A 20050-nucleotide genomic window follows, 5' to 3' on the forward strand; every position below is an offset into this window, starting at 1 on the left:
ATGACTGGTTTACTAAAACAAACTGTCATGAAAATGGGGAGTGGAAAACGCTCATAGAGGTAAATACAATAAAAAATTCAATGGCTTAGTTGCATATATTCAATATATTGTCGGAATAGATATAATCCCTGATCTATTGATAAGAAAAACGAAAGAACCATGAAAAAAACTGCATTGGTGTCAAAAACATAACGCTGAGAAAGAACGACTGAAGAAAAACTATTTTACACATTGAAAAAAAGAAGGTCAAATGTTTGAACAGTGTAATGTTCTGGGTGTGATGACCACACCCTGTTTTATTGGTGAATTTAAGCAGATGGCAATGAGAAAGTATTTGGATCCTACTTGATACTGAAGAGCGGTTGCTTGTTTCTGGGATAGCAGCTTCGAGGGTGGGGGCTGAGGCGGATTCCTGTGGATTTTCCAGGGTAGTGTGAGTGAGTGATGGGGCGCAAAAGTGTCTGCTTCAGCTCTCAGCCACCTTATAACCTCACATGTGGACAACTGTTTAGAGCACGAGATGCTGCAGACACCCAACGCCAAAACAAATGTAGTGTAGAGCTACAAGTGGTTAACTACAAGTATAGAGCAAGTCCCAGTGCAACAGCAATCTAAAATTAATATTTTGTGAAGAAATTACAATTGTTTATTGATGCCCTATTTAGTAAAAAACGAATTTGCCTTCTCATTCTATGTTATTGCTTGTTCTTATATGGACAGCTATTTGTGGACAGTGTGTTGCAGCAATTTGAAGATGCTGTACTGATATTTACTTATCGGCTTCTAGGAATTCATTTCACAGCATGTTTTGTTTTTCATGTGTTTACCATGGGTTGGAATGGGAAATGGGAGAAACACGTACAAAGCCACACCACAGGACAGGAGACAGCAGTGGTGACCAGTTGACTGAAGAATTGAAGTAGCATGGATATCCAACTAGACAATTTAAAGTCTGTTCATGTGGTTCGGCCCTTCTAAGCAGACACTTCCGTAACTATTGTAGAAAATTTGTTCTAGAAAAATCTTAAGAGATGTCGCCACTGAAACACACACATCAAAAATACATCGTGTGCATGAAATCAGCATAGGTAAAGGATACAGCAGCTGTAGGTCCATACAGAGGGAGACCTCTGGACTGAGGCTTCTCTTTCTCCCCTGACCCTGGTCTCTCTTACCTGTCTCAGTGGGCTGCTCACCCAGCTTGTCCAGGGTGTTGAAGGAGATGTCCAGATACTCTCTCTGGATAGCGCTCACAGCTATCTTCCTCTGCTTGCGTTGCCGGGGAACTATCTGGATCTTAAACTCTGCCTCGTCATTGTCATCATCATCATCAGGTTTCAGGTCACTGTCATCAAGGTCATCATCTTCATAATCTTCCTCTTCATCATTGTTCCCCTCCAGAGAGGTGAGGGGCTCGGCTGTGTCTTCAGGAATGTCCAGGAAGACAGTCCTACCAGAGGGACTGGTCCCCAGACCCACCGCTGCCTTCAGGTCCTCAGGGTGCACAAAGTCATCCAGGGAGGTGTCAGGGACAGCAGGGGTCTTCCTCAGCAGGTCCCTCTTCTGTTGTAAACTGAGGGTCATAGGGCTCTCCAGGCCAGGGTGCTCCGGCTGGTCAGGCAGCTCCAGGGAGGTGGTGGAGGTTGCATAGCGTGGCCTCCTCTGTAAAGGCTGTTGAGGGATTTCTTTTGCTGGGGAGTCTGTGGTCTTCTTGTCCATAGAGCAGTCCTCCACGCTCACTTGCACCACCCGAGACAGGTGCAGGGTGCTACTGCTGGCAGGGGAGGCAGCGGGCCTTTCAGGGGAGGCTGCGGGCCTGGCAGGGGAGACTGGGGGCCTGGCAGGGGAGGCTGGGGGCCTGGCACTCCCATTCAGCCTGTTGCCTATCACCGTGTTGAGGTCAAATTCCTCGTCACTCTCCACGATCCTCAGTGGCGGCAGGGGCTCAAACACCAGGGAGTCGCTGTCGGACATGGAGAGGATGGAGTGTTTCTCTGGGATGGAAGTACAGTCAGAGGAGAGGTCAATGAGGTCCGGGTCCTCCTTCTCTGCTGATGAGCCTCCTGTAAGAGGGGAGTCCAGGTCGGCCTTGTCCTCAAACATCTCGATGCAGCTGAGACGCACCTCTGGGATGACAGGCCTGGAGCAGTCTGAGTGGCCCCCCCGGGATCCTCGACGGTCCTGGTGGTCGCTGCCCTCCGCACGGCCTGAGGAACCGTCTGACGAGCCCTTACCATGGCCCCCCTTCTGCCTGGGGTGGGAGGTGGTGGAGGAGGGGGGTGCGGGGAGACCATGCTGCAGGTCACAGCGGTCTATGCAGGACTTGCGTCGGTGCTCGTCCAGGTTGTAGAGGATGGAGTCGGTGTTGGCAATGTCCAAGGACTTCTGCTTGTGCATGGCCTGCAGACGCTTCTTCCTGGTACTCTCCTCCCTCACACAGTGCAGGATGCTGTCCTGTAGCGCACTGGCCTCGCGGTACTCAGACAGCTCAATTTCACCTGACACAGACGGAGAGAGGATCAAAAGATAGCTTATATCTGATTATAGAAATCAGTAAAAGCTAAATTCATATCAGCAAAAGCATTTAAGTTCAATTTATTTATTTTCTGGATAAAATAGGTCATCCTTTGAGACTATTTTTATACTTTTCTGGGCATTCAGCTCCACTGGCTGGTACTTGACAGACTTGCTGCCACCGATCCTCTTCAGACGAGCGAAGAAGGTCTGGGACTCCTTGTTGCCTGCTCCAGTTGGGGTGTCATGGACATCAGACTCATCAAATACACTGTCCTCCTCTGAGAAGAAAAACACACATTATATCCAAAACTCTCAAGTCTTACTCCAGATTCATTTCAAACCCAGTCCAGTAATGTAATCATCTTTCTGGTACTACCTTTCTCTTTCTCGCTGTAGCGGCTGATGTTGGAGTTGTCACTGTAGAGGGGTCCGGCGGTGGCATGGGGTCTACAGCTGTGGTACTGGGCATTCAGGGTGTTGATGGTGATGTGGATAAGGTGCAGAACCACTTTACTCACATCCATGTCCCTGTAGGGGTACTGGGACCACACACAGGATTGGTAGTAGTGGTGTGTAGGAGAGTAGAAAGCAACACCAATATTAATAAATTAGCTGTTGTTCCCAATAAAAATAATTCACAACCAGACTTCTAAGTGCTGGTAATCAATTATACACACACTGTATACAGTTTTCAATGTAAACACATTCACATAGTGGATAAGGTTTCATTATATTCCAAACATGGGTAGTGTGTACCTTGTAGAGGATGACCAGCAGGGCTTTGAGCCACATCTGTCTGATGTGTGGCTGCAGGGCCCAGAGAGAGCAGCGTGGGGGCTGCTGGAAGTAGTGTCTGAGCTGGGGGCATGTGCAGTACTTCAACACCTGGACCACCAGGGGGAGCAGCTGCTTCCCCAGCCCAATGTTGTAGTCCATCACCTGCAGGAGATATCACATCACGCTAGGTTAACAAGACAAAAAAAAATCCCATCTTAAACGTACTCTCAACTGAAGGAGGTAAGAGCCAGGGATGTTTCTGGGGATTCAACTCTAAATGTATTCAAGGATAATCATTCAAACTATTTTTACAGCGTTAACTCGTCGTCATTCATAAGGTTACTTGATATTCTCTGACCTGTGCGATGCCAGCGATGAAAGCATTGAAGGAGGTTGAGGTCCTCATCTTTTGCGGTGCGATCATGAAGCAACCCTCCTGCTGGTCGAAGCCCAGCAGTAGATACAGGTGGCGCTTCACCGTGTTGAAGGCCTTGGCACTGCCAATGTCTGCCTCGGCACTGCTCTTGTCTTTGGCCATGAACTTCATCAGCACCATGATGAGCTGGTGCACCGTCTGGTGATCGATCCCAGCATCCTCTGGGAGAAGGTCCCTGATGACCGAATCGTCCTCCGGTGAGGGGCTGTGGCCTAGGAGAGGGGCTGAAGCGTCAGGGTTAAAGGGCGTGAGGAAGCGTGCTGCAGACGGGGGAGCGGATGAAGTGGAGAGGGGTGGTGAAGCAGGTGAACAGAGAGGGAGATGGTACGACAGTCATCTCATTTGGTCTACATTCAGCAGGGTGATTACATATATGGACACCACTTTAACATATTCATGGCTTATGTCAAATGCAAACAGAAAATGTGAAAAGCTATCAACAACTTTCTCCCATTCCAACAGTATAATTAGTTTTTGCCTGAGACTAAAATAGAATGCACAATCTATGAACTCTGGATGAAAAGCAATGAATGTCAGTGAAGAGCAAACATTGTTTTTCAAGTTTCCTGATGCCCATCAACTTTACCAATTGCCATAACTTATTTATTTCTCCCACTATGATGTGATTATGCTGAAGGGAATGTTGATCTGGTTCAGTTGTAATAAGGTGAGTCAGATTTGGGTTGTTATTTACCTGGCAGGACTTTCTCTATCATATCTCCCAGAGTCGGGGCAGAGTGCTCTTGCCTCGTAAGTCTTAGAGCTAAAAACCATACATGAGAACACAATTTAGGAGAATGTTCTGGGGAAGTAGCAAAGGACACGTCTGAGCTTCCAGACAACCCTATACATCCCAATGGCTCACACCATTCACACAAAGTGATCCCAAGACGTATGTGGATCCTAAGACAAGTAATTCTATTAATAATTTAGCTTCCACTTGCTTACATGAAAAATCATGTGAAGCACTCAAGCTTAACAACCACACACAGTCTAAAGCCAACCCCTTCACCCAGAAACTCAGACAGCATCCTGTGCAGAGTCAATGAGGAAATCACAGATAAAACAGAACTCTTACATCCAGCAAGAGAACGAATCACAGAAAACAATTGAATAAAACAAACAGGAACACAGATACTGTTTGTAGGTGTCCTAACAGAACAGAGAGATGAATGGATGAGGAGAGAAACAGTAGGAGCATGGGACAGACAAAAGCTGAGACCCACAGACTAGTAGCCTAACCAACCAATGGACACTCTACCAACTGGACACTTACGTAGACGGTTACACAGAGTCTCTGGGAGGGAGAAGGCCCTCTTGGACTCGGACGGGCCCTTGACGCTGTCACGGAGGGAACGCACACTCTTCTGGCGGTTCCTGGCAAAGCGCGCCCGTCTGATTTTCCACATCGCTGCATCACTAAGGTTGGCCACGTTGGTGCGCACAGCTGTGATGGCTGACAGGGAGATGCAAGGAAGGAAAGATAAATAACATACATCACTGTGACTGTGCCTCATAACACACCTCAACTGGAACAGTTATGTTCTTATTTCACAGGTTTATATTTCCCTACTGTACATGCTTTGTTTGTTGTATTGAACATGTCATAGCACAACTTCTATTATCCAGACTTTGTAACAGAGAGAATCCTCCAGCTGGGCGTACTGGTGGGAAAAGGGAACTCCTTGTTGCAGTCCAGGTGGAGCTGGGCCTCCAGGGAGAGCGTCTCGAAGCGGTTGACAAAGAACTCCCAGCTGAGTGCAGGGACCTCCTGCTTCAGGTGGTGCAGCATCAGCAGCTTGCTGAGGATGATGGGCCGGTCCCTCACCACTGTGTCGAACTGGAAGTCCAGGCACAGACACAAGCCCTAAAGGCACACACACAGATACAGACATAGACACACACAGATACAGATACAGACATAGACACACACAGATACAGATACAGACAGAGACACACACAGATACAGATACAGACAGAGACACAAGTGTTAGCACTGCAATTATATGTTTGTGTTATTTGTCAATCCGGAATTATTTGCTGACATGATGCGAAGCAATTTATCCTCTGGGACAAAAAAAGACTCTATACACGTGTTCAATTGATATAAGAAAAGTGGTTGTATGGTAGTTGAATAGGAGTATTTATCTTGACCTAGATAGAGCTCTGTTAGTCACCTGTAGTGCTGGGCTCTTGATGGTGTCCAGCAGCAGCCTGGCACGTGTGGCCACAGCCGGGTTGACATCTTCCACAGAGGCCAGGAAGCAGCAGAAGGCGTGGGCCAGGGAGTACTTCAGCAGGTGATTTTTCGTCACAGAACCAATGTCTAGGAACCGACAGAGCACTGCTACCTTCTCCACTGGGAGTTACCATGACAACACAGACAGGGCATAAGACAATATCTCAGCGCCATGACACATAGAGGTAGATAGAACACTAAGTAAAAGGTATAATGAGAACAACACGTTCTACGATCTAATCTGAATTTCTCTTGTAAACCTTACTTATGTATATATATATATGACAAACAATGCATCAGTAAACATGTCGTCCCTACAAATGATGCAATTTTGTAAAAAAAATAATTAAGGTGTAGATCAGCTTTAATATTGCAGATCGATTGTAGCTTATATCAATATTTTTGTCCTCATCATTTCCAATCCCCCATAAAAATAACACAATTTTGCAAATTCCAGATCTCTATGGCAAGACGCATCATTCGCCCAAGTATCATCAAAATTGGGCCAGTGATGTCTGAGATATCACATGTGATGAAAGTACGAACGTACGGATGGAGAACCACAATATCCTCCCCGATTTCATTATGGGAGCAATAATAAATCAAGCAAATGTCTGGTCTATTCATTCTTTCCATTGCAAAGGATAGTCTTAAAATAAGCATCACTCTAATGCTGATGGGCAATGTACAGTGCCTGTCACTAGATGGCACTGTGGAGAAGGAGGCGAGCCAGCATTATCCTAACCAGATTGCCTGTGGGCAGAGAGGAAGAGGCAAAGTCAGAGGGATAACAGACTTGGGCTGTAGTCCAAACACTTAAAAGACACACCCTCGTTCACTTACCCTCGCCTTATGCCCTTGGGGGAATCCCCGTCGCCATCTTGGAGGACGGTCTAAATGATTAGCCAAGCAAGGGAAGTTTGCAATGTAAGTCCCTCAGCCCTCGTTTTTAGTCAGCTTTGCGAGTGAACACTTATGTTCACTCCGGGGCCTGAAACTCCCCATAATTCAATTTGAGACGATTGTACATCCGCTAAGAAAAGTCTGCAAAAACTTAAAAACAACATCAATGGAGAAGTCAACATACAAGTGTAAGTAAAAACTAATGCAAATAAGTTAGAAATTGTGCTACTAATGCACATGACGGCACAAACACGTCTCGTAAAAAGTAAATATGTTGCTGTTTGGTTATCTTTTGGAAATTACAGAAATAAAAATGTTTCCCTCTTCAGAAGTTCCAGCTAGTCAGGCTAACATTAATTAGCTAATTAATTTGCTAGCTATCATACAGTAGGTGTATATTAATAATTATGTATTTAATATAAGTAGACATGCACTCATAATTGACTGTAGCGCATATAAAGCACCCACAAGCTACCGGGGGCTGAAAACACAATTGTCGCGGGATGAACAAGTGACGAATGTCCGGCCAAGGGTGGTCCATTTAAAAATCATTCCTTCTTCCCTTCGCCCTGCAAGTATAAACACCATGGGACCACGCAGCCATCATACCGCTCAGGAAGGAGACATGTTCTGTCTCCTAAAGATGAACCTACTTTGGTGTGAGAAGTGCAAATCAATCCCAGAACAGCAGCAAAGAACCTTGTGAAGATGCTGGAGGAAACAGGTACAAAAGTATCTATATCCACAGTAAAATGAGTCCTATATCGACATAACCTGAAAGGCCGCTCAGCAAAGAAGAAGCCACAGCTCCAAAAACGCCATAAAAAAACAGACTGCCGTTTGCATCTGCACATGGGGACAAAGATCATACTTTTTGGAGAAATGTCCTCTGGTCTGATGAAACAAAAATAGAACTGTTTGGCCATAATTCCCATAGTTATGTTTGGAGGAAAAGCGGGGAGGATTGCAAGCCGAAGAACACCATCATCCCAACCGTGAAGCACGGGGGTGGCAGCATCATGTTGTGGGGGTGCTTTGCTGCAGGAGGAACTGGCGCATTTCACAAAATAGATGGCATCATGAGGATGGAAAATGATGTGGATATATTGAAGCAACATCTCAAGACATCAGTCAGGAAGTTAAAGCTTGGTCGCAAATGGGTCTTCCAAATGGACATTGACCCCAAGCATACTTTCAAAGTTGTGGCAAAATGGTTTAAGGACAACAAAGTCAAGGTATTGGAGTGGCCATCACAAAGCCCTGACCTCAATCCTATAGAGAATGTGTGGGCAGAACTGAAATAATGTGCTAGCAAGGAGGCCTACAAACCTGACTCAGTTACACCAGCTCTGTCAGGAGGAATGGGCCAAAATTCACCCAATTTATTGTGGGAAGCTTGTGGAAGGCTACCCTAAACGTTTGACCCAAGTTAAACAATTTAAAGGCAATGCTACCAAATACTAATTGAGTGTATGTAAACTTCTGACCCACTGGGAATGTGATGAAAGAAATAAAAGCTGAAATAAATCATTCTCTCTACTATTATTCTGACGTTTCACATTCTTAAAATAAAGTGGTGATCCTAACTGACCTAAAACAGAGATTTTTTACTAGGATTCAATGTCAGGAATTGTGAAAAACTGAGTTTAAATGTATTTCGCTAAGGTGTATATCATAGTAAATATATATCTGGGACATTTCAGTTAAGGATGTAATTCAGTTATTGATGTCCATTATACATTTTGTATGATATGTCACAAATTACAATTTGTATGATATTTACAAATTTGCAAAACACATGATACAGTATGTTACAAATTCCAATTTGTTGTGGCTAACGTTAGCTAGGCTTGGGATTAGAGTTAGGAGATAAGGTTAGGGTTAAGGTTAGGAGTTAGATTAAAGGGTTAAGGTTGGGGTTACGGTTAGGGTTAGGAGAAGGGTTAGCTAACATGCTAAGTGGTTGCAAAGCAACTAAAAAGTAGTAAATAGTTGCAAAGTTGCTAATTTGCTAAAGTTGTCCGTGATGAGATTCAAATGCGTGACCTTTGGGTTACTATATGTTTGTGTTATATGCCCACACACTGGAAATTAGTTTCCCCAAAAATGTAATGGCTTATTTGCTACGTGTGGCTTATTTTATGGAATAGAAGCTTCATAATGATTAGGTTGTTACAAGTGTAGGACAGATAGGACACGGGATATCCCGGCAACTGGGAGAAAAAAATACTTTATATCGGCTTTGTGCCTGGTTGCCACTAGATACCCCAGTCACAAAGTCATAAACCCCACCTATTTCTACAATTTCTCTTCTTAAAAGGGGTTTTTAAACCCAACCTCAACCACACTGCCAACCTTATGTCTAACCCTAAATTAGGAACAAAAAGCAAATGCTTGTTTTCATGAAATCTTACGACATAGCCAATTTTGCCATAGTGGCTGTGGTAACTAGTGGAAACCATGTGCCTGTTGTTCACACGCGTATCTGCCATCGAATTGACTAGAATGGTCCCACCTGATCTTGCCTCCTGACTGCCATTCCATTTTTTATGACATTTCTTTTCGTTGTTAGAGTGGCCACTAGAGTACCTGGTCAATATAATGGATAATCTATGATGTGGGTCATAGTACTGCTTTGGCACCCAACTGGTGTCTTTTCTTTGTTGATTTACACAGAAAAGTAAATTACCATACGTTTCGGTACAGATAATATGGGGCCATAATTAGATCATTAGAATTCATGATCATCATTATCCTCTGGCTCATGTGTGTACATGATCTGTAGTCATGACACATCATTTCCCTTAGCAATTGTTCTTGTTATTTTTCAATGTTGCTTTGCTTATGTAATCAATATCTACTTTGGATATGATGTTTATGGTCAGAGTATGTTATATTAAATAAATGTGAATATAGCATTCTGATATTATTATATTATATACTAATTGGTGCTCTGCGGTGCTCTGTGACAATGCCACAACAAAAAATTTGGATCTAACTTAAAATATATACAGTACCAGTCAAAAGTTTGGACACACCTACTCATTCAAGAGTTTCTTTATTTTTACTATTTTCTACATTGTAGAATAATAGTGAAGACATCAAAACTATGAAATAACACATATGGAATCATGTAGTAACCAAAAAAGTGTGAAACAAAATATTTCTTTGCCTTGCAAACTCTTGGCATTCTCTCAACCAGCGAAACATAACAGTCTTGAAGCAGTTCCCACATATGCTGAGCACTTGTTGGCTGCTTTTCCTTCACTCTGTGGTCCAACTCATCCTAAACCCTCATTTGGGTTGAGGTTGGGTGATTGTGAAGGCCAGGTCATCTGATGCAGAACTCCATCACTCTCCTTCTTGGTCAAATAGCCCTTACACAGCCTGGATGTGTATTTTGGGTCATTGTCCTGTTGAAAACAAATGATAGTCCAACTAAGCACAACCAGATGGGTTGGCATATCGCTGTAGAATGCTGTGGTAACAATGCTGGTTAAGTGTGCATTGAATTCTAAATACATCATGGACAGTGTCACCAGCAAAGCACCCCCCACACAATCACAGCTCCTCCTCCATGCTTCATGTTGGTAACCACACATGCGGAGATCATCCATTCACCTACTCTGCGTCTCACAAAGACACGGCGGTTGGAACCAAAATTCTCATCAGACCAAAGGACAGATTTCCACCAGTCTAATGTCCATTGCTTGTGTTTCTTGGCCCAAGCAAATCTCTTCTTCTTATTGGTGTCCTTTAGTAGTGGTTTCTTTGCAGCAATTCGAACATGAAGGCCTGATTCACGCAGTCTCTTCTGAACAGTTGATTTTGAGATGTGTCTGTTACTTGAACTCTGTGAAGCATTTATTTAGGCTGCAATCTGAGGTGCAGTTCACTCTAATGAACGTATGATCTGCAGCAGAGGTAACTCTTTTTCTTTCTTTCCTGTGGCAGTCCCCATGAGAGCCAGCTTCATCATAGCTCTTGATGGTTTTTGCGACTGTACTTGAAGAAAATTTCAAAGTTCTTGACATTTTCTGGATTGACTGACCTTCACGTCTTCAAGTAATGATGGCCTGTTGTTTCTCTTTGCTTATTTGATCTGTTCTTGCCATAATATGGACTTGGTCTTTTACCAAACAGGGCTATCTTCTGTATACCACCCATACCTTGTCACAACAGAACTGATTGGCTCAAATGCATTAAGAAGGAAAGAAATTCCACAAATTAACTTAAGGCACACCTGTTAATTGAAATGTATTCCAGGTGACTACCTCATGAAGCTGGTTGAGAGAATGCCAAGAGTGTGCAAAGCTGTCATCAAGGCAAAGGGTGGCTACTTTGAAGAATCTCAAATCTCAAACATATTTTGATTTGTTTAACACTTTTTTGGTTACTACATGATTCCATATGTGTTATTTCATAGTTTTGATGCCTTCACTATTATTCTACAATGTAGAAAATAGTAAAAATAAAGAAAAACCCTTGAATGAGTGTCACGCCCTGCCATAGAGAGCCTTGTTATTCTCTCCTTTGGTTAGGTCGGGGTGTGACTAGGGGGGGGTGTTCCTATCTAGGTTAAGTATTTCTATGTTGGCCTGGTATGGTTCCCAATCAGAGGCAGCTGTTTGTCGTTGTCTCTGATTGGGAATCATATTTAGGCAGCCATTTCCCCTGGATCTGCACAGCTCTGCGAGGGCCTGGGATCGGGAGAGACACTTAAGTGTTTTAGTACTATATCTCTTGACACAATGATGAAAATAATCATGGCCTCTAAACCTTCAAGCTGCATACTGGATCCTATTCCTACTAAACTGCTGAAGGAGCTGCTTCCTGTGCTTGGCCCTCCTATGTTGAACATAATAAACAGCTCTCTATCCACCGGATGTGTACCAAACTCACTAAAAGTGGCAGTGATAAAGCCTCTCTTGAAAAAGCCAAACCTTGACCCGGAAAATATAAAAAACTATCGGCCTATATCGAATCTTCCATTCCTCTCAAAAATTTTAGAAAAAGCTGTTGCGCAGCAACTCACTGCCTTTCTGAAGACAAACAATGTATACGAAATGCTTCAGTCTGGTTTTAGACCCCATCATAGCACTGAGACTGCACTTGTGAAGGTGGTAAATGACCTTTTAATGGCGTCAGACCGAGGCTCTGCATCTGTCCTCGTGCTACTAGACCTTAGTGCTGCCTTTGACACCATCGATCACCACATTCTTTTGGAGAGACTGGAAACCCAAATTGGTCTACACGGACAAGTTCTGGCCTGGTTTAGATCTTACCTGTCGGAAAGATATCAGTTTGTCTCTGTGAATGGTCTGTCCTCTGACAAATCAACTGTACATTTCGGTGTTCCTCAAGGTTCCGTTTTAGGACCACTATTGTTTTCACTATATATTTTACCTCTTGGGGATGTTATTCGAAAACATAATGTTAACTTTCACTGCTATGCGGATGACACACAGCTGTACATTTCAATGAAACATGGTGAAGCCCCAAAATTGCCCTCGCTAGAAGCCTGTGTTTCAGACATAAGGAAGTGGATGGCTGAAAACTTTCTACTTTTAAACTCGGACAAAACAGAGATGCTTGTTCTAGGTCCCAAGAAACAAAGAGATCTTCTGTTAAATCTGACAATTCATCTTGATGGTTGTAAAGTCGTCTCAAATAAAACTGTGAAGAACCTCGGCGTTACTCTTGACCCTGATCTCTCTTTTGACGAACATATCAAGACTGTTTCAAGGACAGCTTTTTTCCATCTACGTAACATTGCAAAAATCAGAAATTTTCTGTCCAAAAATGATGCAGAAAAATTAATCCATGCATTTGTTACTTCTAGGTTAGACTACTGCAATGCTCTACTTTCCGGCTACCCGGATAAAGCACTAAATAAACTTCAGTTAGTGCTAAATACGGCTGCTAGAATCCTGACTAGAACCAAGAAATTTGATCATATTACTCCAGTGCTAGCCTCCCTACACTGGCTTCCCGTTAAGGCAAGGGCTGATTTCAAGGTTTTACTGTTAACCTTTAAAGCGTTACATGGGCTTGCTCCTACCTATCTTTCCGAGTTGGTCCTGCCGTACATACCTACACGTACGCTACGGTCACAAGACGCAGGCCTCCTAATTGTCCCTAAAATTTCTAAGCAAACAGCTGGAGGCAGGGCTTTCTCCTATAGATCTCCATTTTTATGGAACAGTCTGCCTACCCATGTGAGAGACGCAGACTCAGTCTCAACCTTTAAGTCTTTACTGAAGACTTATCTCTTCAGTAGGTCATATGATTGAGTGTAGTCTGGCCCAGGAGTGTGAAGGTGAACGGAAAGGCTCTGGAGCAACGAACCGCCCTTGCTGTCTCTCCAGGGCCGGTTCCCCTCTCTCCACTGGGATTCTCTGCCTCTAACCCTGTTACTGGGGCTGAGTCACTGGCTTGCTGGTGCTCTTTCATGCCGTCCCTAGGAGGGGTGCGTCACTTGAGTGGGTTGAGTTACTGACGTGAACTTCCTGTCTGGGTTGGCGCCCCCCCTTGGTTGTGCTGTGATGGAGACCTTTGTGGGCTATACTCGGCCTTGTCTCAGGATTGTAAGTTGGTGGTTGAGGATATCCCTCTAGTGGTGTGGGGGCTGTGCTTTGGCAGAGTGGGTGGGGTTATATCCTTCCTGTTTGGCCCTGTCCGGGGGTTTCTTCGGATGGGGCCACAGTGTCTCCTGACCGCTCCTGTCTCAGCCTCCAGTATTTATGCTGCAGTAGTTTATGTGTCGGGGGGCTAGGGTCAGTTGGTTATACCTGGAATACTTCTCCTGTCTTATCCAGTGTCCTGTGTGAATTTAAGTATGCTCTCTCTAATTCTCTCGTTCTCTCTTTCTCTCTGAGAACCTGAGCCCTAGGACCATACGTCAGGACTACCGGGCATGCTGACACCTTGCTGTCCCCAGTCCGCCCGGCCTTGCTGTTATTCCAGTTTCAACTGTTTCTGCCTGCGGTTACGAAACCCCTACCTGTCCCAGACCTGCTGTTTTCAACTCTTAATGATCGGCTATGAAAAGCCAACTGAGATTTATTCCTGATTATTATTTGACCATGCTTGTCATTTATGAACATTTTGAAAATCTTGGCTCTCTCTAATTTTCTCCTTCTCTCGGAGGACCTGAGCCCTAGGACCATACGTCGGGACTACCGGCCGTGGTGACTCCTTGCTGCCCCCAGTCCGCCTGGCCTTGCTGCTATTCCAGTTTCAACTCTTCTGCCTGCGGTTATGGAACCCCTACCTGTCCCAGACCTGCTGTTTTCAACTCTTAATGATCGGCTATGAAAAGCCAACTGAGATTTATTCCTGATTATTATTTGACCATGCTTGTCATTTATGAACATTTTGAAAATCTTGGCTCTCTCTAATTTTCTCCTTCTCTCTTTCTTTCTCTCGGAGGACCTGGGCCCTAGGACCATGCATCGGGACTGCCGCCCGTGGTGACTCCTTGCTGTCCCCAGTCCGCCTGGCCTTGCTGCTATTCCAGTTTCAGCTGTTCTGCCTGCGGTTATGGAACCGCCACCTGTCCCAGACCTGTTGTTTTTCAACTCTTAATGATCAGCTATGAAAAGCCAACTGAAAATTATTCATGATTATTATTTGACCATGCTTGTCACTTATGAACATTTTTGAACATCTTGGCATAGTTCTGTTATAATCTCCAGCCGGCACAGCCAGAAGAGGACTGGCCACCCCTCATAGCCTGGTTCCTCTCTAGGTTTCTTCCTAGGTTTTGGCCTTTCTAGGGAGTTTTTCCTAGCCACCGTGCTTCTACACCTGCATTCTAGCTGTTTGGGGTTTTAGGCTGGGTTTCTGTACAGCACTTCGAGATATTATCTGATGTACGAAGGGCTATATAAAATAAAATTGATTGATTGATTGATTGATTGATTTTTGTGGGATCTTATTTTTGTTTGGTTGCCTGTGAGCACTGCATTTGCTGCACGTTTCATTTGCTCTTTATTGTTTTTTGTGAGTTTCATCTGAATAAACATGTGGAACTCTACGTACGCTACGCCTTGGTCTGTTAATTCTACAAACGATCGTGACAGAAGATCCCACCACAACAGGACCAAGCAGCATGCCCAGGTGGAGAAAGTATCATGGACTTGGGAGGAGATTTTGGATGGGAAGGGATCCTGGACTTGGGAGGAGATCCTGGCAGGACAGGATCGCCTTCCCTGGTGGGAGACGCAAGGAGAGAAGGGAAGAAAGCAACAACGCAGGGGTTCGCGGCCACAGAATAAGCCCAAAACACAGCCTGAATTCGTTTTTTTGGGGGGGTGGGGGCACACGGGGTGGTCGGCGGAGCCGAGGAATGAGCCAGAGACCATCAGGGAGTTGAAGGAGCAACTCGACGAAAGATTCCGGAGAGAGGGGGTGGCGAAGAGAGTGCTGCAGAGAGTGCTGAGGAGCGTGACACCAGTCCGGTGTCATCTGCACCAGTTTCACGCATCTGGCCTCCAGTGCGCCTCCCCAGTCCGATACGTCCTGTGCCTGCTCCCCGCACTCGCCCTGAAGTGCGTGTCACCAGTCCCGGTGCCACCTGTGCCGGCCCCACGCATCAGGCCTCCAGTGCGCCTCCCCAGTCCAGAGCTTCAGTTGCCTGTGAGCACTGCATTTGCTGCACGTTTCGTTTGCTGTTTATTGTTTTTTGTGAGTTTCATCTGAATAAACATGTGGAACTCTACGTACGCTACGCCTTAGTTCTTTAATTCTACAAACGATCGTGACAATGAGCAGGTGTGTCCAAACTTTTGACTGGTACTGTACGTAAACACACACACAGACACACACACGTACAGTGAAGCCTCCTATATCATTCACCTGCTTCAAAGCGTATCTTCCAGTCCTTGCTGTTGAAATTGCTGTCCACCAGGTTCCAGAAGATGTCTGCTCCATGGGAGAGGGAGAGGGCATGCAGGAGCTGGGGCACGGCCAGGGAGGCCAGCTGGCAGAACTCGGACTTCAGCATGGTCCACAGTCTAGAACATACAGGTATCACATTAGACACACACATACCTTGCTGCTCTTCACATGTTTTACAATCCAGTACAACTTTCATTAAGATGATGATCGACAATTTCAGTTGCTACATGTAGCTATATCTCATGGCTCAAGTCATGTTTAAAGAAAGTACTCGCAAAGATATCTGTAGAAAACCAACAAGCTATGTGTGAAACTGCAGGAGGGGCCCCATGCGGTGATGGTGACTGTGATGACCTGGGAATAAGCATCTTTTCCTGGATGTAGGCCAGGAACTGGGGGTGGTCCTTACGGGCCAGGTACAGACACTCTCCGTGGAGACACAGGATCTTCAGACAGTTCAGCATGTTGAACAGGATATTAGGCTCCTCAAACTTGGACATTTCCTACATTGATGAACAGAAGGTAGAATTCATTTCCTCACTCAATCTTTTCTAATGAGGGGATTATTTTCTTTGATTACGCATCTATTATTTAGACAGTTTGTATCTGTACATTACAAGATGCTTTAACACTAGATACAGGTGGACTAGCAGGTACCTGCAGAATGGTGTATATTAGCTTGAGAGATACAGGGAGCTGCTGGTAGGAAAACTTCTTGTCAGGATTATTCTTCATTGCTGTAGGACAGAAAGCTTTGATATAAAATAGAAATACCTTGCAAAGGAGAAACTATGCAGTGTTTCCTTTTCATGTTGCACACTGCCTCTGAACTGTTACAGAGAAGTGTTCTTTTCATATTTTTCACATTCGTTGGCTTCAGGTCAAACGATACATTTGGGATTACATTTTTATAATGAGGTGTTTACACCGACACAACTGAGCATTGTTCTGCTTATGTTTCATCAGATCTATATCAATGCATTGAGACATTCTGTACTCATTTTAAAACCCTTCCAACCCAAGCCTGAGGTCACCATGGATACATACATGGGTTGTCAGGAGAGTCACTTTGATTGGTAGGGTTGTCAGTGTGTGTGCTGGTAGGGTGGTCCCCTTCCTCTGTCCCTCCCTTTGTCCCTTTTTCAGGTCCAAACACTTGAGGCAACAGCAATGTGTCCTCCATGCCATCTGTTGGCTCCTATAGGGAAGACACAATCATGTCTATTGACAACCAAATGCAGTAAGAATTACCAACCACTGAAAAACAATTGGAACACTTCAGGACATCCTTCATGTTGTTTTTACAGGAGTGTGTGTGCATGTGTGTCTCACCACCAGATGTATCTCCTCCCTGGGGGTGAGTCTCTCCAGGAGCTCACAGCCCAGCTGGTAGCATAAGATGCTAGACTGGCACAGGCTACACTCCAGGGCCTTCTCATCCTTCTGACAGGTGTGGGAGCCACCCCACGGGGCCTGGAAGACATTGTTGATGATGCCCACGATGTCTTTCCCCAGGCTGCTTTCCAGAACCAGCATCACACCGTCATCCTGGAGCTCCATCTTGACAAGGAACCAACACAACAGGTTGAACAGGAGAACCCAATAGAAAGTGGGACGGAATTCAACTTGGTGGCTGTGACGTATTCAACGAGGCATTGTAAAATGCAACAAACAGTACTGTATAACTGAACCCATGTCTGGAATGTGCCTGCCGAGCTTCAAAATAATACATTAATATACAGCGAACACTTCCTTGCTCACAAACAAACGAACACACCCATTCACCACACAAACAAAATGCACATTCATGCTCAAAGACATGGCCACCTGTTTGAGGATGAGGTCAAACATGAGGATGAAGCAGCTCAGGTTCATATCATCATCGTCACAGTCCAGGTCCAGGGCACAGTGTCCTGTAGCATGGCCTAGGTTCTTAAAGGGACTGCAGTGCAGGGGGCTCCGGAATGGGCTCCGGAACGGACTGGGGAACGGACTCAGGGTGTTGTGCTGCCCAAGACGGCCTGGATCTGAAACCACACTTTCCTAGGGACATCACGCACGCACCCACCCACACATACACACACGTGTCATTGTTTCATATTTGTACTATCCTTAGAATTACCCTCCAACTTATCAAGGTGTATTCAGGTGTAGAAATATACTACAAATATCCTGTGCATAGATGAGCCGAAGGCTTTACCTTTCAATGATAAATCTGAACGGTGGCAAAACTCAATTAAGCCCCTTAAACAGGACTATATTTAGACTTCAGCAGTTACCATGACAACGCACGGGCCGTGGATGGTTGACAATAGAGGGTAGCTAGATAACAAGAATTTTCCTATTGTGGATGTGAACTGTATCTGCCCTGAGCTCATTTGTTCTACTGTTACTGTTCATTGATAGAAAGGAAATATATGAGCGATAAGAGCTTTTTCTGTGGCATTGAGGTTGTTTTGCATGGGAGTTGATGACATAGTATGACATCTCACCCTCCGAGCCTCAGTATTTTCCCCAGTTAGATTTGATATGTGAGCCTTCCTCTGATTGGCCAGTTCCTTCACAGAGTTGACCCCATCAGAGAACATCCCGACCAACAGCTGCAGAGGCACCACAATGTCCAGCTCTGACAACACCTGGGTCCATCCAGACACACACAAACAAACACACCAACAGATACACAAACACATAGATGCAGACCAAACTCATACGCACACACAAGACACATTAATGACAAAAACAGGTTTACACACGCACATATGAAACACACAAACAAACAACAGAGATGTTAAGAGAGGCAAAAGACAAGACACTAGAATGTAGTACACATACTCCTGTAGTGCTGCTTTGAGTGTGACCTATATAGTCAGATTGAATTACTTTGGTGTCTGTAATCACAGTCATGACAGAAAACGTGAAAATCCATCCATGTACAAATAGGACAGCAGGCTGTGAGTGCATATGGAATCAAAAGCAAAATCCCTCCTCTCTCCCTCTCAGAACTCTGGTCTCATGCTAGCCGTGTGACCCAGTTCGATATTCAGTAAAGCCCCTGCCCAGGCACTCACACATCATGACAACCTGTTCATTTCACACATGAAATCAACCACTCAATATGAAATGGACACTCGTAAAACGCCACAGGCCTTATACTCACATGCAGCCAGAGCAGAGCCTGCTCCTGCACAGATGCTGGGTAGCCTGAGAACCTGCAGCTAATGAACCCAAACATCTCCTCCATGGAGAAGGGCAGAGGGCACAGCTCAATGTCAAACATCTTGCTGCAGGGAGAACAGAGGGGAGAGGTGGGGAAATGCTTTTAGAGCTGAGGCTTAGTATAGCGTCTCTCTCAGGTGTAACAATGGAAACTAAACAAGTCTGTTTTCACTGTCAACCCATGACTGTGTGTTTCACATAGTCACATTACATTTCACATAACATTCACATTTTCTCATAAGAGAGAAAATTATTTCTGCGTCAACAGTAACCATAGGAACCCATTGACATAGAGGAGGTAGTACAGTGACCTGGGCGACTTGGAGGAAGTTCAGTATACAGTACCTGAGCACCTCTCTGAACTCCTTGAGCTGCTGGTCAGGCACCTCAGTGCGGATGGCCTCCAGCCACTCTGGCATGAAGCACTCCCACAGCGGCTGGCTGATCACGTTGTATGGGATCAGGCTCAGGATCCTGTTCAGACCCTCTTTCAGCTGGGTCACCGTGTTGCAAGACTTATCCCAGTAACCCCCCACCTGGGGATATGGGTGCATAGACACTTACACAAGGTCAGGTATAACCATGGAGGGTATTCACCAAGAAACACAACCATCACTTGTTGTCCCTACAGTGTGCATTGCCCCTAGAAAAACAGTCCTAACCTCATACTACCCTACACCCACCATTACACCCTACAACCCCTCACGAACACCCCCTGAAGCTCAACCACCTTAACCCTCCAACACCTCTCCCCCTCTCCACCCCTCCCCCGCTCCTCCTCACTCTGGCAAACTCCACAGGCTTGGGCAGCAGGCACATCACCATGACGTCGAAGCGCACGTCACACACGGTCTTCAGCCACTTGGTGACAAACTGTGGCTTGAGCTTCTCCACCAGGGAGCCCACCTCATCGTCCATCATGTAGGCTGTGGAGTGGAACCACTGGAACACCATGCTCACCAGCCGCGCCAGGCTCTCTGTGGGCGTGTTCTCACTGGGGGTGCACAGGCTCACCTACAGGGATGGGGGCAAGGATGCAGGGTATCATGGTCAGTCAGGGG

At 45.3% G+C, this 20050-nt stretch overlaps 1 protein-coding gene across 7 annotated transcripts in view; it reads right to left on the minus strand.

Moving 5' to 3' along the window:
* Positions 1-20050, minus strand: part of LOC129811720 (protein unc-79 homolog) — a 51019-nt gene that overhangs the window by 8820 nt on the left and 22149 nt on the right. For 2 of the 7 annotated variants that reach the window (XM_055863262.1, XM_055863255.1), the window contains exons 14-32: positions 19773-20003; positions 19335-19525; positions 18931-19054; positions 18266-18409; positions 17601-17816; positions 17106-17333; positions 16821-16971; positions 16431-16510; positions 16128-16276; positions 15732-15889; positions 5908-6089; positions 5396-5597; positions 5007-5186; positions 4425-4493; positions 3653-3990; positions 3274-3456; positions 2894-3056; positions 2646-2795; positions 1176-2498 (exon numbers count right to left, since the gene is read on the minus strand). In XM_055863262.1, the coding sequence (XP_055719237.1) occupies positions 1176-2498; positions 2646-2795; positions 2894-3056; positions 3274-3456; positions 3653-3990; positions 4425-4493; positions 5007-5186; positions 5396-5597; positions 5908-6089; positions 15732-15889; positions 16128-16276; positions 16431-16510; positions 16821-16971; positions 17106-17333; positions 17601-17816; positions 18266-18409; positions 18931-19054; positions 19335-19525; positions 19773-20003 (4462 nt within the window). The remainder of the gene's footprint in view (positions 1-1175; positions 2499-2645; positions 2796-2893; positions 3057-3273; positions 3457-3652; positions 3991-4424; positions 4494-5006; positions 5187-5395; positions 5598-5907; positions 6090-15731; positions 15890-16127; positions 16277-16430; positions 16511-16820; positions 16972-17105; positions 17334-17600; positions 17817-18265; positions 18410-18930; positions 19055-19334; positions 19526-19772; positions 20004-20050) is intronic. The other 5 variants (XM_055863258.1, XM_055863256.1, XM_055863261.1 and 2 more) reach the window with 5 other exon arrangements.

This window comes from Salvelinus fontinalis, chromosome 15 (assembly GCF_029448725.1).
Source record: "Salvelinus fontinalis isolate EN_2023a chromosome 15, ASM2944872v1, whole genome shotgun sequence".
Taxonomy (NCBI): Eukaryota; Metazoa; Chordata; class Actinopteri; order Salmoniformes; family Salmonidae; genus Salvelinus; species Salvelinus fontinalis.